The sequence below is a fragment of the Eschscholzia californica genome, unplaced genomic scaffold, assembly GCF_041429995.1.
Source record: "Eschscholzia californica isolate CP2 unplaced genomic scaffold, dmEscCali1.0.p SCAF_3, whole genome shotgun sequence".
Lineage (NCBI taxonomy): Eukaryota > Viridiplantae > Streptophyta > Magnoliopsida > Ranunculales > Papaveraceae > Eschscholzia > Eschscholzia californica.
The window spans coordinates 18,394,749-18,415,053 of record NW_028238420.1 but is presented as its reverse complement, the minus strand read 5'-3'; the positions used below and the strand labels follow the sequence as shown (position 1 = coordinate 18,415,053).

Sequence of the window (20,305 nt, the reverse complement as noted above, 5' to 3'; positions counted from 1 at the left end):
TTTGTCCACATAACAAATTTGGTTGTCCACCAATTGGCAACCCCATCTCACTACTACATGTTTTTTTTTTGTTGAAAAATCTCACTACTACATGTTGGAAATATGAAATGAGAAATGCTTGAGTTGTTCAACATTTTATATCTTTCGTTAGTTATTATTATTCATGTCAATGCCTCTCCACAAATTGTGATTTTCTTGTAAGTTCTATTATAAGTTTGTGATGCAATATATCAAAATCAATTTTGTGAATTTAAGGTGTTCACCAACTTCATTTTATTTAATTCAAAATCAATTAATACAACGACACCAACTTCAACAAAAAAAAAAAAAAACTTCATTTGGATTCCAAACTATTTTAATTTCAGATCCCCAAAATTTTAATCCATAGCCAATACCTTCTGTAACAAATGGAATTTTTCGCGTCCTATGAGCACGGGTTATACCTAGTTTCTACACTAAACGAAATCTTCTTTTGCATCTAATAAAGATCGTATCCTTCTCTAAATTTTATACATATTTTTATTTCAATCTTTGATTTAATTATGATTATCATTTCACCTGCATATCATGCTTATAGAAAAATCTAATGTCCTATGAGTACGGACTATACCCTAATACTAATAAATCAGAACGATTTTTTTCGTTGAAAGAATTAGAACGACTTCACCAATGAAGAAAATAGTATTAAACACAAAAATCCATTTAAAAGAAACGAAAACACAAAAGTCATAAGCATGTCGTCGTGAGAGTGGACCACTAATAAATTATTCCAAGTGGCGAAGGTGGTAGGAATCACACAACACCCAAAGGTCCAACACCAGGAACCTTCGTATACAAAAATGGAGTACCTCCTCCAATTAAAATACTTCCTCTCTTTATTATTTCCCCTGATGACTAAATTACTGCCGTTGGAGCCGTGAAAAAGGTCAAGCTGAACCAGAGCTCTGAACCTAGAGAGAGAAAGAGGAAGAGAAAGCGGGGGAGATTACTGAAGAATCAGAAGTCGTCGGGGGTATTTTGGTTTCATTGTTCTCGATTTTCTGGTACTCTTCTCAATTTTCTCTCTCTAGATATATTTTCCTTTCTATATATTTTCGTCATGTTTTCAGATAAAGATCTATCAAATAGTTTGGTTCATGGTACAGAAAACTCAGTAACCAAATCTAATCGCCCTCTACCCATGAAAAATCATGAGAATCCAGAAGCAAAACTGGTTTTAAATGATGAACAAGAGATGGGTCGTGATGGGTTTCGCTCAAACGAGTTGAGAATTGGGAATTTAGGGTCTCAAGAACTAACATTAAGTTATCTATGTCAGAATTCTAAAACGGGTTTTCAAGATATGGATATTTCTGGGAAAAATTTATTGAGTTCATTAGAGAAAGGTAGGTATAAGGGTAAAGAAGTGGTTAATGAAGAAGAAGAGGAAGATAGATTGGTAGAGAGGGATTTCTTACAATTGAATGGAAGTAGTGAAAGAACTGCTAAAAGAGAGAGTAATAATGATGGAGAAGAAATGGAGAGAGATAAAAGAGACAAGAAGCAAAAATTAGAAACCCTAAATCTCTCTCTATCTCCTCCTGATGTTTCATTATCCCTCACCTCGGCAAACCCATTGCCGAAAACTGATCAGCCACCTCTGATCCCTAGGCCTACTAGAAGCACCCATTCTTACGCTCCTTCGAACAATAATACCCGAACTGGTAGCTCTGATGATTTTACTGCAGCATCGCTTTCTTATTCATACTCGCACCAATTCTCGCATAACCCTAGCTGCTCTCTCACTCGAAATTCGACAGAGAACTATGAGTACTCAGGGAGCCATAGGAGAGAGAATGATCAGATATGGTATGGAGGAGAGGGGACTAATGGGTCTGTTCACAGCCGGTTCAAACCAGTCGGAGATGGGGTTAGTTTGTCCAATCATGCTGGTTTTAGCTACCCCTCATTGCAGGGAAACCCTAATCCACTGGCGAATAAGGAATCTTCTAGCAGTCTATACAGACCAGCAGGGTCTGAAAACAATTCCTTCTTCCCATCCGAATTGCCGGCTAGGCCAAGAAATGTCACTCACTCAGGTGATTCAAGGGGAAGAGCTTCTGAACAAAAGAAAGCATATGAGAATTCAGATGTAGGGAGGGCACGAAAACTTACAAGGCCAGAGAGGATTCTACGAGAAATTGTTTCAGAGTCTGTACCTGTCATGTCTCATATATTTGAGGAGCTTCCTGAGGAGACAATTGAGTCCACTAAGGAGTATTTGAAGAATCTTATTGGGATGCCTGAGAAGAGAGAGGAGTTGGTAGGTCTCCAGAACCGGCTTGGGAGAAGGTCAGATCTCACATTTGAAACCCTCTTGAAATCCCACAAGGCTCAACTCGACATCTTGGTGGCACTGAAAACAGGTCTAGCAAATTACGTAAATGGGGAGAGTAGTTTGCCTATGTCTGAGTTAGTTGAGATATTCTTGCTCTCGAGGTGTGGAAATGTGAGTTGCAAGAGTTTACTACCCGTTGAGGATTGTGATTGCAAGATATGTTCTTCGAAGAAGGGCTTTTGCAGTGCTTGTATGTGCCCGGTCTGTATGAACTTTGATTGTGCTAGCAACACGTGTAGTTGGGTTGGTTGTGATGTTTGTTCGCACTGGTGTCATGCTGCTTGTGGGATCCAATTGAATCTCATCAAGCCAGGCCCCAGCTTAAGAGGGCCCAAAGGGACTACAGAGATGGAATTTCATTGCCTTGGTTGTGGACATGCTTCTGAGATGTATGGATTTGTTAAGGATGTTTTCACATGTTGTGCAAAAGACTGGGGTCTTGAAACTCTGAAGAAGGAGCTTGATTGTGTCAGACAAATCTTCAGGGGCAGTGAGGACTCCAAGGGGAAGCAACTCCATAATAAATCAGATGAGATGCTCTCTAAACTTGAAAATAACCTCATTTCTTCAGTGGATGCTTGTAATCTCATCCTTCAATTTTTCAGATGTAAGTCTTTTGAACTCTTAACCCTGCTATTTTTACCGTCCATAGTGATGAGTTTATCTCTTTTTCAGCTGAGTGCTGACATCAACTATTTGTTCAGAAAAATAATTTTTTTTAGTTAGTATCTGACATGGTGTTGAATTGGATGACTAAGACGGGTTCCCGGATAGTGTATTCAATCACATTTTCTGTTTTTTGTTGCATTTGCGTAAACTTTTGTGCGTATTCCTTGGGTAATGTTATAGTAACTGGATAATTGCATGGATTTAATTATGTTACGTCGGTGGATGTGTTGATAAGCACTTACTGCGTCTGCATTAATTAAGTAGTTAATGCCATGGAGAGAGAAGTGACAAATTTCCTCTTTTCTATTCCAACCATGAACTTTGCCGGCAGTTCTTTCTCTCATAGAACTCCGGTAAGGACACTATAAACCTTGACAAGTTCTTTTAAACTTGATGCTTGTCGGTGCCTTAATTTTGGAGTAGGGGTGCCAATATGTCTTATATGGACTTTATTGATAGTTCAGAGGCTATGTTCACAAATATGTAAATTCATACTTCTTTCATGTTCTCTTAGCTCTCCCGTATCTATGGTTACGTATTGATGTGTTCTCATTTTAGAATCCGACATCCTCTCGATATCTCCGAACATGTTGTCTTCTTGTACTTTTTGTTTCTTCTTTTGTTTTTGCTTGTTTTGGCAAGGTCCACCGTGGCAGCAACTCATTGTGTCTCTTCAGTAGCTAGATTTCGTAAAGTTTCTTGATTAACTCAACTACTTCCATGTAAATTATTGCTGCTATCTCCTCTAGGTGGCAACTGGTACAGCCATAACTTAAAACATCTCTCTACAATAAAGGCTGATTAAGTGTTTATTCGGAAATGAGCTTCCACGTTCTTTCCTATCCTTTTGTTTGGATCTTCAGATAGTGATGAAAAGAAAGTGATAATACTACAAAAACTTGGCCGGGTATTGGATTAACTGCGCACATAGGAAAATTCCAAGATGAATTCTTACTTTACTTGTGCTTCGCTGTGATCTGTCACGGAAACGAATATTGACAATAGCTAGGAAGATATACCCATTAACTGGTTACTATTTTATACTATCAAAATATTGACAAACTATATAAGGAGAGACATTTTCCAACTCAAGTACCACATTGTTTAGGAAATTTTTCTGTGTCCCAAGTACAAGTCCAGCTGATCTTTCTTAAGAACTTTATGAACTAGATACTGCTTGCTCAGGCTATATGGGCTCTCTTATAAATGTCAGGTAGACTTTTGTATTGGTTAACAAGAACTCATATCATGTGCATATATTCATGTATAGGGTAAAGTTATAAGCACATGGTAATAAGCATAAAATTTATTGTTAAATCAAGTTGTAGTATGAAGGTACCATTTACATGATGAACTTCAAATGTTCCATGTTCTTATTACTCGCCCCGAGTCAGTGTAGATTTCATCCATGGTAATTGACTAGATCTATCTGGACTTGACTGACTGGTCATAAGCATAAAATCTATGCTGGAAGTGCATAATGGTCTGAGGTTGGCTCAACCGCTCAACCCTACGCTTGTCTCATTTAGAAAACTGGTCGAGTTATGGTCAACCTGTGGACCAGTGACCCATTTTACAGGGCCAACTGAAACGTATCCGGTTAGATGATAAAACTTAAAAGCATGTCTGTTTCGTTTTTAGAGATGCAGCATTCATCACAGCATCTGATGCTTGCCTGGACATTGTAACATACATATATATATATATATATATATATATATATATATGTTTGTGTGTGTTGTGTCCATATTTATACTTCTGTGTGTGTATTTGTGTGTGTGTGTGCTCTGTGTTCATATATATGTATGCTTTATGAAATATCTCTCTGCTGGGTATGCCGTGTATTTTGTAAAGATTCACTGGTTTGATGTTCTATATTTAGTTGCATCCTGAGGAGACAATTGTAGTTAGTTGGCATAAATTTGGTAAAAGAGGTCGGTGTATTCGTGGTTTTAGAATGGGTAGAGTGCAATTTACACCAGTCTTTTCCCGACTAAAGAGGTGCAAAGCTTACAGAAAACTGGTTACATCTTACTTGGACCAAGATAGACAATATAAGCATACCTCAGACCGTGAGTGGGTAGATATTCACATCTTACCAAGTGGAACATGAACGTTTGTTCATAGTGAAAATAACTCTTCTTTTCATGGCAATGGTTGATTGTTAGAGTAAGTAGTGCTGAAATTTGTGTGGTCTGGATTCTGGACACTCTGCTGAGTACTGAGACTCATTGGACAAGTTCGCTTGAACACATTTTTGAAATATGTTTTAGATACTTTCTCCTTTCTTGTGATGTAGATGACTCAAATCTCAACGAAGTTTATTTATTTGTTCGTTTACTGGACTTGCATATTTTCCTTACAACTTGTTTGTGAAATTTGAGCTTGATCATTTTTGTGTGGAACTGTTGATATATATATATATTTGTCGATTGTTTTCTTATTAGTTTATTCTTTCCTTTTTAATCGAGAAAATGAAAGAAAACCCTACTTCTAAAACTGACTATTGCTCTATTATATGAAATACAGATGCAGGCGAATTCGACTTTTCTGGTTCTGGTAGTACTTCCTCGAAAAATATACAAGCAGCAGCTCAAATAAGCCAAAGGGCAGAATCAATATCTCTTCCTCCGCCCAATTCTCTCAATTCGAAATCTATTCCTTACAACATAAGTTCTTCTAGTATACGGCAGGATTCACCGTCTCACAGAGACAATGCTAGACAAAATGACCTAAAAGCTCTGATGAGTGATAGATCAGTTGAAAAAGACATTTTCTTACAAGATGGTTTTGAAAGCCTGGAAAGTGTTATCAGGATAAAGGAAGCAGAAGCAAGAATGTTTCAGAGTAAAGCTGATGATGCAAGAAGAGAAGCAGAGGGATATCAACGGATGGCACGTGCTAAAAGTGAAAAACTAGAAGAAGAATATGAAGGGAAACTTTCAAAATTGTGTTTACAGGATGTGGAGGAAAGGCGAAGAAAGAAACTTGAGGAATTGAAGGCCTTTGAAAACTCTCATTGTGATTATTATAACATGAAGATCAGAATGCAAGCTGAGATTGCAAGCTTGCTTGAGAGGATGGAAGCAACGAAACAGCAATGGGGTTAGAAGTCAAATCTCTCTCACTCTCTCTATATATACATATGGTGATACCCAAAGATTGACGTATCCCTGGATGAGAGGGACTAAACTATACTCTAGTATGTCTATGTTGCTATTTTTGTTCGTGTTCTCTATTTTTCTATTTCGGATACGTATTTTGCATGGAGGATTAAATTGGAAGTTTCACTTGCTTATTTGGAGAGTCCTCCAATCTTACTGTCTTACAGGCCCGAGCTAAAAGAAATGAAATTTGAAATGGGGCGTGTATCGGGATGCCACTTTCTTGCTGTTAAACCCCCAAGCATCCCTTTGACAGGCACGCTATAGGCGGATCGCCCTCTCTGGACAGATCGAGTGGGTAAGCATACTCCTGCCTACCCAGTCTGAAAGATCCCGAGCCCGAAACGGGGACAGTTCGTGACCTTGCTTACCTTCTTGGACTGTGCAGTCAGCCTGGCTGAACCAGTCGGGAGCATTTCGATGTTTTAAATACTGAGAAAGTTGGTTAGTACTTACAAATCACTTAACACCCAATTGAAATCAATCCAATAAAGATGATGGGAACATATTTCAAGGGTTAACACTTTAGTGGTTTGCGGGTATCACTGGGATAAGGAAGTATCAACGAACAACTGATGAATTTTGCTTAGGGAGATGCTAGAGTGCCCAATTTTTTGGGCATTTTAATGCCCAGCTGATGTGGAATCACTAAAAGACAAGGTCTTTTCAAAGTTTGACTACGGTGGGGACCGCTTTTATTTCTAAATAAGGAAATATGTCACCCTCTAAGTACCAATTTCTAAGTCACTCTATCATTTCCCTTTTGCTTATGTGATCCGATGAGACGGAGCCTGCAAAACACTTAGAAACCATTCTGACGCTCAAGTCAGTTGATCCTTCCATCCTTGATAAAATGCTTCTCTTTACTTCAAAATTAAATTTATCTAAAATCTTCTCTGTTTTGAAATTGGAATTTTAAAAAGGGTCGTACAAATATTTTGTGTCTAAAATCTTCTCTTGTTTTGAAATTAATTGAGGAATGTCAAAAAAATATTTAACAATCACCCCAATTACCGACCTCCACCACAGTTACCACACCAGTAAGTCTCTCAGAATCGCCACTAACAACCATCTTCTCCTTCACCCTCAAACACCACCATCTTCATCTTCTATATCAACTACCACCATAACCACCTCTCCTTCATCATTGGCACCATCTTCCTCTTAACATGGTGATGGACGGAGAATTAGAATGGTAGTGGGTGATGGTGGTAACTAAAGATTTTGTTTAGGCCCCTCAATTAGGTTCTCACCTATCATAAAATTTTACCGTCTATATATGGACACCAACGCCCGATATACCTGTAATGGAGTTTTTGTTGGAAGCAAACGTCTCTAGCCGCGACATCTATCAAGGTCATAATATCTATCATGTCTCCTAAACCGTTAAAAATGTGAAATAACTTGTTAATCAATTAATCAAGTGGAAACCTAAACAAGAATAGTTGCAAAAACCTAAACAAGAATATCAATAGTAAGAACTTTAATGTCATCCAATCTGATAATCTCAATCAACAAGATATCAATGGTGAATTACACTAAACGAAACTATAAGAGTGGTTCCTACAAATAACAAATCAAATTGAAGGTTGAAGTGAACTATATTAACAAAGATATACACACAAAACACACAGGAATGAGATTGAACAAAAAAAAAAGAACTTTTATTGAGATTATAAACAGATAATCTGAATCAACATGAACGAGAATTGCTTCAATGAATTACATAACCAGAAGGTCTATAACTATAAAAATGGTACTAACAATTAACAAATTCAATTAAAGGGTTGAAGACAAACTACATTAACAAAAATTTATAACCCCAAAAAAACGACAATCTCTTCATCAAATGATCATCGAATATCACAGAGGAATGAACGTCAACCTCCTTCATGAAATAGACTCTAAATATTACAGAACAATGAACAATGTTGGTCAATCTCATTCATGAAGTTGTCTTTGAATATCACATAGTAACGAAGCTAGTTGTTGCCCCTCTTCATCTGCTTCTTCGAAAATGTTAGCGATATCAGATACATCATCTTTAAGTGGCCAATGAAAATCATCTTCCTCCTCTAAGAACGAAAAATCATATCTCTCTGTTATTAATGGAAACTTACCTTCATTCACTAAAAATGAAAAGTCTTCTTCTGTTAAGAACAGTGAATGATCTTCTTCTTCCATTTCGGTAGCAGCGAAATCAGTAGCAGTTGTCGTAGAAGAAGAAGCAGGAACATCGAAACTAGTAGAAGCAGCAGGAATATCGAAACTAGTAGAAGAAGCAGGAACATCGAAAGTAGAAGAAGCAGAAAGATCGAAACTTGTAGAAGAAGCAGGAACGTCAAAACTAGTAGACGTGTAAGATATCTCAAGCTCTGAATTTTATTTCCAATCAATTAATCTCTTTGCTTACATGAGTTATTTATAAGGAAGAGAAAAGAGAAAATAGATTCTGTTATGAAAACAGAATTAGTTATAACTAATTATGTTTTCATAACAGAATTAGTTGTACTAACAACAACTTATTTACTACTAATCTTATTTCAGGTTTATGGAGGCTGCCTTTAGAGAAGTTGAAGACAAACTTTGACTGGACTTGAAGGACCGGGCTTTGACTGGATATGACTGAGTCAATCACAGACTTGTTGACTTAGGTTGAGAAAATGAGTTTAGAAAAACCTAACTCATTTCCTTTCATTCGAAACCCTAGCCGTCTGCTCTTCTCTGTTCTTCATTCGCAAACCCTAGTTCTTCATGGTTCTTCCTTCATAAACCCTTGTTGTCTTTATCATATTACTGTTAATAGCCCCCCTCAAACCAATGGTTAAGAAGAAAGATGAACCATTAGTTTGATTCGAAGAGTTGTAAAGGTTTCCAGAGATAACCCCTTCGTAAATATGTCTGCAAGCTGATCCTTGGTGGAAACATACTCCACAACAATCGTACCATTTGTAACCAGATCTCGTACATAGTGATAGTCAACCTCGATGTGCTTCGTCCTGGCATGAAAGATGGGGTTGGAGGCGAGATGTTTCGCACTGATGTTATCACAGAACACACGAAAGGGTTTTGTGAGAGCAAAACGCAGTTCATCCATGAGGTAAGAAACCCAAACTAACTCAGTAGCAGTTGTAGAAAGAGATTTATATTCGGCTTCAGTAGAAGATTTGGCTACTGTAGCCTGTTTCATAGAACTCCATGAAATAAGACTGGAACCTAGAAAGACACAAAACCCTCCAGTAGACTTTCTCGAATCTGGACACCCTGCCCAATCCGAGTCTGTGTAAGCTGTGAGAGATGATAAGTCTCCCTTAGATATTTGAATTCCAGAACCCATTGATCCCTTTAAGTATCTCACTATCTTCTTGACAATGACCATATGTTTATCTGTTGGCTTGTGCATGAATTGGGCTGTGTAATTAACGGCAAAGGAGATGTCTGGTCTTGTTAATGTGAGATACTAGAGAGCTCCTACAAGACTCCTGTATTCTGAAGGGTTGGAAAGCTCAACACCATCTGTGATGGAAAGTCTCTGTCCACTTGAAACAGGCAATTTAGAAGGTTTGGAATCCAATATAGATGCCTTTTGAAGTAGCTGCAAGGTATATTTCTTCTGGGTTAATAAAATGCTTGATTTTGATATATCATGAGAGACCTCAATACCCAAGAAATATGATAAAGCCCCTAAGTCTTTCATTTTGAAAGCTTTACTGAGATCTTTGACAAGCTTATTGATCAGTGATGTAGAGTTGCCTGTATAAATAATATCATCTACATAAAGTAGAAGAACCATTATGTCTAAATTAGCATGAAACACAAACATGGAATGATCTGTTTTACTTTTCTGAAATCCATATTGACATAGGAAGTTGGCAAATCTATTGAACCATGCCCTTGGTGCTTGTTTAAGGCCATACAAGGCCTTGTGTAGATGACAGACATAGTCTTCCTTTCCTGGCTCAATAAACCCTTGAGGTTGAACCATAAACACATCCTCCTCTAGAACACCATGAAGGAAGGCATTTGACACATCTAACTGTTTGATGTGCCAAGATTTTGTGACAGAAATAGTGAGAATAAGTCTGATTGTGGTTGCTTTAACAACAAGACTGAAAGTCTCTGCAAAATCAACACCTTCTTGTTGATGAAATCCTTTTGCTACTAACCTAGCCTTGTACCTTTCAATAGAACCATCACTCTTTTGTTTCAACTTATAGACCCATTTGCAGCCTAAGATATTCATGGATTTGTTAAATGGAACAAGAGACCAAGTTTGGTTCTGTTGTAGAGCTAGAAACTCATCATTCATTGCCTGACACCATTCTACTTGCTTGGCTGCCTCCTTATAGGAAGTAGGTTCTGTTGGTAACTTTAGAATGGTTAGATAGGCCACATTTAAAGTGTGGGGTGAGGAGAAATGAGCCACAAAGTCAGTAGGTAACTGTTTAGGCTTGATAATGCCATTTTTCCTTCTTGTAATCATTTGTTCAGTAGGAAGTTGCCCTTGTGAGATAGCTGGTGGACTAACGAAACAGATAGGTGTCCCTGTCTCAGAGGTAGGTAGCTGAGATGACCCAGAGTTAGCTGGTGAGCTAGTATGTAGACTAGATGAACCTAATTCAGGGTCTGTGGGCTGATGAGTGATGAGAGGAGGGAAAGGCAGTGAAATAAATGGCTGAGAACTCTGACCACCACTAGATTGTTGCTTAGAGATGTTGGTATATGGAAGATTACCCTCATCAAAAGTAACATGTCTGGAAATATAAAGTCACTTAGAGACATGATCATAACACCTGTAGCCCTTGTGTTCATTGCTGTAGCCTAAAAACACACACATAATACTCTTTGGACTTAACTTGTCCTTCCTCAAATCTCCTAAATGAGGATAGCAAGCACATCCAAATATCCTAAGAGTAGAATAATCAGGTGACATATGAAACAGTACTTCAAAAGGAGATAATCCATGAAGTATAGTTGTGGGTAGTCTGTTAATGATGTAGACAGCAGTACTAAATGCATGAAACCATAAGTATTTTGGTAAAGAGCAGTGAAATGATATAGTGTTACCCAATTCTGTGATATGTCTGTGTTTTCTTTCTGCCTTACCATTCTGCTGAGGAGTATATGGGCAGGAACTTCTGAATATAATACCATTTGAGTCCAAATATTTCCTGAAATCTCCCTTTTGTAACTCAGGAGCACCATCAGATTGAAAATAGACTATTTTTACCTTAAGTAGATTCTCATTTGTTGTTTTAAAATGAGTAAAACACTTCAAGCTATCAGACCTCACTTTCATAGCATAAATCCAGCTGAATCTACTAAAATCATCAAGAAACAGTATATAGTACCTTGCCCCATTTAATGTGGTGACAGGGGCTGGTCCCCAAATGTCACAATGAACCAAGTGAAGAGGAGTGTTGGTAGTACTACTAGATGAAGGAAATGGTAAGCACTTACTTTTACCCAATGCACAAGAGTTACAAAATGAGTGTGGGTTTGTAGTAGAAAGTACTATTTTGTTACCTTTGTTGAGTTGTCTTATCACATCAACATGTGTATGACCAAGTCTAGCATGCCAAGTATCATAAGAACATGCAGTTTGAGTTAGATTTGCAACTTCATGCTTGTTATGAGTGATATTTTGATGAACTTCTATAGGGTATAAGTTGTTTTTGACTGGTCCTTCTGCTAGAATTTGTTTGGACCAGATATCTTTAATACTATAACCCCATGGCATAAACTCTACTGAGACAGAGTTATCTTTAGTAAACTTAGAGATTGAAAGTAGATTACTTTTTAGATGAGGAACACACAAAACTTTGTTTAGATCAAAAAAAAAAGTTGAGGCAGAAAGTTTTGATGTACCTGTACTTTCAATTTGCAAAAACTTTCCACTGCCAACCATGACTGCTTCAGTCTCTTTGTATGCTTGAGGTGAGATTATGTTAGCTGCAGCATGAGTCATATGACTACTAACTCCTGTGTCAGCTAATCAGGCCTGATCTTTTTTAGATGATAAAAGTGATTGATCACTTGTAGTATAACAGGTTTCATATTTACCCTCAATTTGAATATCTTCACATTCATAGAATATATCTTCATTTTCAGAAGATAGAATAGCAGTGTGACATTCCTGATATACTTCTTCATCATCACTTTGATCATAGCTATACCTATCCACTTTGTACTTATTTTCATAAACCATAGCATTGTTACATTCCAATAATGATTCTTCTGCATATGGGTATGACCTAGATTCTAAATGTTGATTAGGAAAGCTAGAATCTAAATTTTCAGGTTGTTCTTCAGTATGATAACCAGAATGAGGCTTTATATTGTTGGGTTTGTATCTAAAATAGCAAACTCCAGCAGAATGAACCCACCTCTTACAAATTCCACAAGGAATTGAGGAGAAATCAAAATCCTCAGCTCTCTGACTTTTGTGTTGAGTGTTGACAGGAGCAGGAACATCTTTCTTTTGATTTGAAGCCATATTTCTATAGTATGAAGGTGAAGGTTTGGTTCTTGAAACTTGTTTTTGATTTGACTTGTTTATATAATAAGCTTCATGAACATAATCCTTGCTAGATAACCACTGTTCATGTTGAGTAAGCCTAAACTTAAGCTGGGCTAGTGATAAAAGCTTATTATGTGCTCTAAGAGCAGTAGTGAATTGATCATAATCTGATGAAAGACCATTTAAAGCAATTCGAACCAACTCTGAAACAGAAACTCTATCATGAACAGTCATTAAAGAATCTGAAATATGCTTAATTTCTCTTAAGTATTCAACTATAGATGCATCTCCTTTCTTGACAGTTTGTAATTTTCTTCTTAGTTGATCTTTCTTAGACTCTAATCCTTCATTATTTGTTAGATCTAGGTATTCCCAAATTTCTTTTGCAGATCGTAATCCATATATATCATAATAAATCGATTTGGACAGAGTACTTTTCAGGAAAGACATTACAAAACTTACTTTTGATCTCCAAATCTGGAAATCTGGGTTAACTTGTTCAATTCCTTGAATGAACTTTAATTGAGGTGGTTCTTCAAATGAACCATTCACAAAACCTATGAGATCCTAAGTTTTTAACATAGTTTCTACTTGGTCACGCCACATGAGATAGTTAGAATCATCTAATTTCTCAGTTATGAAGTTAGTAACAGCAGAGATAGGTGGTAAAGTACCGTGAGTTGCGGAAGCCATTGATGAATTGGAATTAAGGCCGAAAAAAAATAGTAACTAACTTGATATCTAGAACTGAATGATGATTTTATCTTCTAATTGAATGATTTTAATCTTCTTCTTCTTCTTTTTCTTGTTTGAATGTTTGATTTTACGAGATGTTAAATGGTGATTGTTCTTGAGCTTGATGGAAACCCTAGTTAGGATCTAACACTGAGACTGATACCATGTAAGATTTCTCAAGCTCTGAATTTTATTTCCAATCAGTTAGTCTATTTGCTTACATGAGTTATTTATAAGGAAGAGAAAAGAGAAAATAGATTCTGTTATGAAAACAGAATTAGTTATAACTAATTATGTTTTCATAACAGAATTAGTTGTACTAACAACAACTTATTTACTACTAATCTTATTTCAGGTTTATGGAGGCTGCCTTTAGAGAAGTTGAAGACAGACTTTGACTGGACTTGAAGGACCGGGCTTTGACTGGATATGACTGAGTCAATCACAGACTTGTTGACTTAGGTTGAGAAAATGAGTTTAGAAAAACCTAACTCATTTCCTTTCATTCGAAACCCTAGCCATCTGCTCTTCTCTGTTCTTCATTCGCAAACCCTAGTTCTTCATTGTTCTTCCTTCATAAACCCTTGTTGTCTTTATCATATTACTGTTATTAAGACGCAGCAGGAATATCGAAACTAGTAGAAGAAGCAGGAACAACGAAACTAGTAGAAGCAGCAGGAATGTTGAAACTAGTAGAAGCAGCAGAAATATCAAAACTAGTGGAAGCAGCGGGACTAGCAAAATTTTCAACAGTTATGCCTGCCATAAGAGAAGATGACGAGGTGAGTTCCTCAAGCCTTTTCCTGACATTATGCTTCAAACCGATCAATACATTTCGCAGGTACGATGTAATCGAGTTTGCTAGGGTCAATATGTTCCCACAAAAACTCAGCATCATCAGTTAACTTCCTCTTCTTCTGAGCTTGTCTCTCCTCTATCTCTTCTACTTCAACTGCATTGATGTAATGATCGATAACAGAATTGACTGAGGTATTACTAAAGGAGAAGACATTACCAACCTCGGTGAAAGCAATCGCTACAATGTCAGTGTCACATTCAATACACATAGCATCAACTCTTTTAAAAGGACCTTGACGTCTCTTTGTAAATGTTACTGTTCTCTTAGTATACATGAAATAGATTTCCAGGATTCAATCTTAACACTTATGCGTGGTTGGAACATTGTGAGCACTTTTAGTGGTTGATTGGATTGGATCCAACTAAGTTCAATACCAATTATTGAGAGAGAGAGAGATATAAGGTCTGGTTCTATATAAGATAAGGGAAGGCCCTGCTATACGGAACATGACTAAAGCAGCGTACTTTCTTCTTCTCCCCTCAGCCAAGCTCCTACTTTCTTTTCTTGATTTGGGAAGGCCCACAAAGTAGTTCTCAAAAACTATTGTAACTATTGTACAAGATATGGAAAGCGGTTCACGCTCCCGCTTCTTAGTAGGGGACATAAAAGGGAGTTAAGGGTTGGAGTCAGTGGCGAAGCCAGGATTTTTTCGATGTGGGGGCACATTCAAGTCAAAAGAAATAACAATTTTATATGCTATAAAAAATGACTTTTGTTGATTCATAATAATTTTACTTATTTATATATTTATAGTTGTCCTCGACGAGTTCTCATCTTCTGAAATTGTTTCATAATAACTTCATTACTAAGAGTATCAAATACATCCTTCTCAATGTATGAAAGTAAATTATCATTCATACATTCGTCTCCCATTCGATTTTGTAATCTGTTTTTCACAATACTCATACTAGAGAACACTCTTTCTACTGTAGCAGTTACAACTGGAAGTGTTAATGTCAATGTCAATAGTAAGTAAACAAGCGGTTACACCTTATATTTTGTTTTCTCTACCATCTTTTTTGCAAGATCAATAGTAAGTAAACAATCCTATGAACTCATCGCTAGATTTCATATCAATTATATAATTTTCAAGTTGGTCTTCAAACACCATTAGACCTGTATTAGAAAAATCTTGTAGGTAAAATTTAGCAAGACGGATCAAAGCAGAATTGTGATGAAGATTCTAGAATTATTTTCTTGTTCCATCTGTGGTGATGACAACAGAATATTATCATGATTTTCTTCTGAACTATTACGAAGCTTCTTGAATTGTGATGAAGATTCATCCATAACTTTTGTTTAAAATGTCTCTCCGTGACTTTCTGGAAATATAAGTACCATATATATAAGTAGAATTTGTTTACGGACTTTAATAAACTTATTAAAAATAATTTTTTTTATTTAAATCGCATAAGAACAGAAAAGAAAAATCATATACCTATCTTCTTTTGATATCACGACAAAGAAAATATGAGACTAGGATTTTGTAAGAAAACCTGAGAACCGTAATTTATAACTTTTGTATCTTGTTTGTTTCTTATTTGATTAGAATTATGATTGGTCTATAATAGTAGATTGGAAGCTTAACTTTGATTAGAATAGAAAACAATAAGTAAAATAGAAATAGCCAACTATAATTATAAAGATTTTAAAAAAAAATGAGGACTTAAGAAATTCTAATTAGTATTTAATGGTTACCTCCAAGTAGGGGTGGGATTTTGGCCCGGAAACCCGGAACCCGCCCACGACCATCCGAGTCCGAAGGGTCCGTGACCGTCCGATGCCCGAATTAGTCCGTACCCGCCCGTCCGAAAGATCTTAAGCGGACGGACGCGGGCATAGGTCTTTACCCGGTGGTCCGACCGAGTCCGCCCACTTATATCGTCCGCCCGACCGAACCCGTCCACCCGACCGAACCCGTCCACATCCATCTGTTTATCCTACCCGTTATACCCGCCCGCCTATATGATCGATTTTAAGCCTTTAGATTTGTAGAGTTAGCTACAACCACTAGATTTCAAGAGTAAAAATAAATAACCCTAGAAATCACTTTTCTTAATTTTGTCTTCGTCGTTCTACTTCTCTAGTCTCTATCTCCTCCACAATCTCAGTATCTCATCAATAACCCGAGAATCCACAACAAACCGGTCGTAATCCATGAGAAGAAGCATAGAAACCGATCATAATCCATGAGAATCTCAATGCTTATCTTGCGATTTTGAATTCATTTACTTTTTAGAATTGTAAAGTGGGAGTTTTAGAAAGTTGTATTTAGCGACTAAACATTTTAAATTTTGAATAAAAGTTTCTTTATTTGTTCATTAGTGACCGGTGTCCGCCCGACCGATACCCGTTTGCCCGACTATCAAAACGGTCACGGACGGGCACTTTGTTGGAGAAAAATCCGAAATGTCCGCCCGTTTTGTCCGGATGTCCGAGTGGACACTTAGGACTCGTGTCCGTTCCGCCCAGACCGGTTGAGTTAGTGTCCGTTTCCCGCCCGTCCGGACCGATTCCCACCCTTACCTCCAAGTGGGAAGGTGGGGTTATTGCTTTATCGGATGGTGGAACAGTCAAAGTGGGACAGTGGGGTTATTGCACGGTCAAAGTGAATCTGTGGGTATTTAAATTTTCAATAGAAGTTGATGATGTGTAAGGTTGGAAGTGATAGTCAAAGCAAATAATAGTGGTGGGCCATTGAATCCTTTACTCAATAACTAATATATTGGGCTGGCCTTGGGTTAGGTTGTCATAAAATAATACTACAGGCACCGTTGCGGCCTTGTTTGATTACTACTATTAGAGGAGCTCACATTTGGGTCGTGGGAGCCTGCGCCCCCACGGGCCCCTATGTGGGCCCGCCCCTGGTTGGAGTGGTAACTCCAGTTTCAAAATGGGGCAAGGCTGTAGCTTGTGTCAAAGTCAGTGCTGCCTAAAGTCTAAGTTGATGATGAAGCCGTAACCAAGGTCTGATTCTAAGTCACAGTTAGAACACTGGTGCTTACACCGAAGCTGTTGTCGTTGCTTTGAAGTTACGAACTACAAGTAAAGAGAGAGAGAGTCCCAAGGGAACTTGATGATATTCGCTTTAGCTGGGTCTTGCAGACGGGCAGACATACCAGCATGCGGGGATGAAATAATAAAACCCTAAATCAATCGATTCAAGAATTCCTGATAAGATGAAATAATAAAACCCTAAATCAATCGGTTCAAGAATGGGTAACAAAGAACCGATTGAAACAGAAAAGGGTTTTTCAAATGTTCTTGAATGGGTTTTGTGATTAGTTTCAGAGAGATGACAGAAGAAGTGAGTAGAAAGAAAATGCTCTAAAATAGAAAGTGGGATTTCTCGTGATGAGTAAGAAAAAAAAAGGGAAGATAGAAATATATATAGTGAAGAGAGAAAGTGTGGTAAAATATCTGGCCCGTTGGATTAACTAAATATCCGCCGTTCATTCAAATTGGAATTGAAAGTGGCAGTTGGAAAATGGAGGAATGCAACGGCTAGAATGAATAGTGCAATCGATTTGAATTGCCAGAGGGTGCCTCCAGGTGCCCCTGTTCTGGAGCACTCTTTGTGGGCCTCAAGAGAGAGATAAGCCCAAGAATAAAAACTTCCAACAACCTTAAATCTTACTCTCTTATCTCTTCTTGAACCTTATTAAAACTTCCATTACCTCCTCTTTCCAAATACATGGGATTTAGTAGGACCGGATAGTTTATGGTTTCAGTATAAAATAAGAATACAATAATACAATAATCGTGTTTTGTGCAAGAGTTGTAAGACTCCAAATGTACATAAATAAAGATGTGTATTTCTTCCATTTTGCTTTCTTTAAAGAACGAAAAATTGTGCTTGAAGACACATTCTATTTTTATTTTATTTTTGACACGAGATCATTACAGTTTTTACTTGTTACATGCTATATGTACATCACAAAGCACCCAATTAGATGGAGCCTCGTGTTGATGGTCATTAGGATGATAATATCCCATGAGCGTGTATCTTCCGACATTGATAAATTCTCTCGTAGTTAACGGTTCTTGCTTAGATAGTGGGTTTTTAACGTGCTTTATCCATCCATTCCATTCAGCCTTCTTCAAGCTATTCTTGAAGCTCGGGTAGACCGAGCTCAAATACTGATTTCTCTACTCAAGACCTTAGCTCCAGCCAAGGCTCAGGCTGGGTAAATCTATGCTCGGACCACCTTCCCGTACCTCGAGGCAAGACGAAGCTCAAGGTATCGACTTAATTTTCGCAGACCTCCGTTATTAAGGAGTTCGTTTGTGATACTTTAATAGCATAATTAGATGTCGATTGTCGTAGTTGTCCCTATACGAGACGATATACTATAAGTTCTTTTATATTTCAGGAGGATAATCTAGTATCGTGGAGTACTAAGAAACAACTCACTTCTCAAGATCTAGTTCGCAAACCAAATAACATCCATGGTTTCAATGACTGCTAAAAAGCAACCAACTGTCTCTAGATCCAATTCAGAAACTGAATAACGTTCACTTATTGGTGTACTTCTGTAGTCGAGAATATTACTCTGGGGGATTTTGCCCTTCAAGACCTTGGTGTTGATAAAAGTGTTGTCCATGACCAGGGGCAGAATGAGGAGTAAAGAGTCAGGAATATAGCCCTTGCAAGGATTCATGTGTAAGGGCAAGTCCAGTGTAGGGGCTCGGGCTCCCAATTTTGGGAGCCCTCAAAATTTTTCAACACCCATTTCGGGCTCCTAAAAGGGGCTCCCAAATCGAAATTTTGTATGTGTGCGATATATGTGTGCAGAATTTCGATTTCAATTTTCGACTATAAATTAGTAGTTTGAAATACAAAATTATAATTTGATATTACTCTGTCTCGAGAGAGAGAGAGAGATAACTCCGAGATGGTGGGGCTCCTAGCCCCAGGACTCCCGGGTTGAATGGTTGGGGCTCCCAAATTTGAATTTGGGAGCCTCACCCCCTTAACGTTAGACTTGCCCTAATAAAAAAATGAGTTGTTACTTGACAAGATGCACAACTTCCCTAGTTGGGCATCTGTTCTTGACCAGCCACCTTACTGTTTGACCAAATATTTTTTGTAATTTTAAATTCTGACATATTTATGTTTATTTAACTAAGATTTTTTATTCTCTATGTTTCTTTCATCCTCCATTTTATGTCTTTAACTAAGCTATTAGAAATTAGATGTGTTTTAATGACGGATGAAAATGCTTGTTTTTTTTTCACTTTTTTCATGATGTGTAATAAAGGAATTTGGGCCGGAGGCCCAATTTCTTGTATTTTTTTGTTAAAAAGACAACCCATCTTTTTAACTAGCTAGGCCCCAAGTAAGTTATAAAAATAGGCTTGAAGGACATTTTTAAAGGCACCAACTTTTTAAGAGTCAAAAATACCCTTCATTCAATTAGAAATACCTAGTAATAATCTAACTAATAAATCAGGAACTTGAGTTTTTCTCATGAACGAACCAAGTTGGATTGTCGACTCCGATTAAAATTTCTGGGGTTTGAATCGATTTTGGCTATAAGATAGGTTGATGTTTTTAGGTTTTGGTGATTTAATCTATTTGTTTGTTGTTTGAAGAGGCTTTTAAGGGGTTTGATTTAGTTTTTGGTTCTAAATTCTAGAGAGAGAAAGTTTTATATACTTTCAATGGAAGGAGAATTTGATAGTGTTTCAAGGTATAATCCAACTTCTTCATTGCTTTATTTTCATTGAGTTATGAATGATGGATGACAATTTGTTAGTTTTGATGTTTATGTTCAAATTTATTTGTTGGATTTATATCGAAGTTGTGAAAGTATAGTTGATGCAAGCAATGTGTTTGATAAAATGCTTGAAAGAGATGTTGTTGCTTGGAATGCAACGTTAGTTGGTTATACAAGACGTAGGTTGGTTCAAATAGCTATAAAGTTGTTAGATGAAATGCCTGTGAGAAATATTTTTTTCTTAGACAATCATGATTGGTA

General features: G+C 37.3%; 1 protein-coding gene across 1 annotated transcript; it reads left to right on the top strand.

Moving 5' to 3' along the window:
• Positions 1–728: 728 nt before the first annotated feature.
• Positions 729–6,344, top strand: TTA1 (class I heat shock protein, putative (DUF1423)). Its single transcript, XM_086666692.1, has 2 exons — positions 729–2,984; positions 5,576–6,344. Exons 1-2 carry the CDS (start codon positions 1,100–1,102, stop codon positions 6,154–6,156), a joined length of 2,466 nt encoding a protein of 821 aa, XP_086522818.1. The 5' UTR covers positions 729–1,099; the 3' UTR covers positions 6,157–6,344.
• The last annotated feature ends 13,961 nt before the right edge of the window (positions 6,345–20,305 follow it).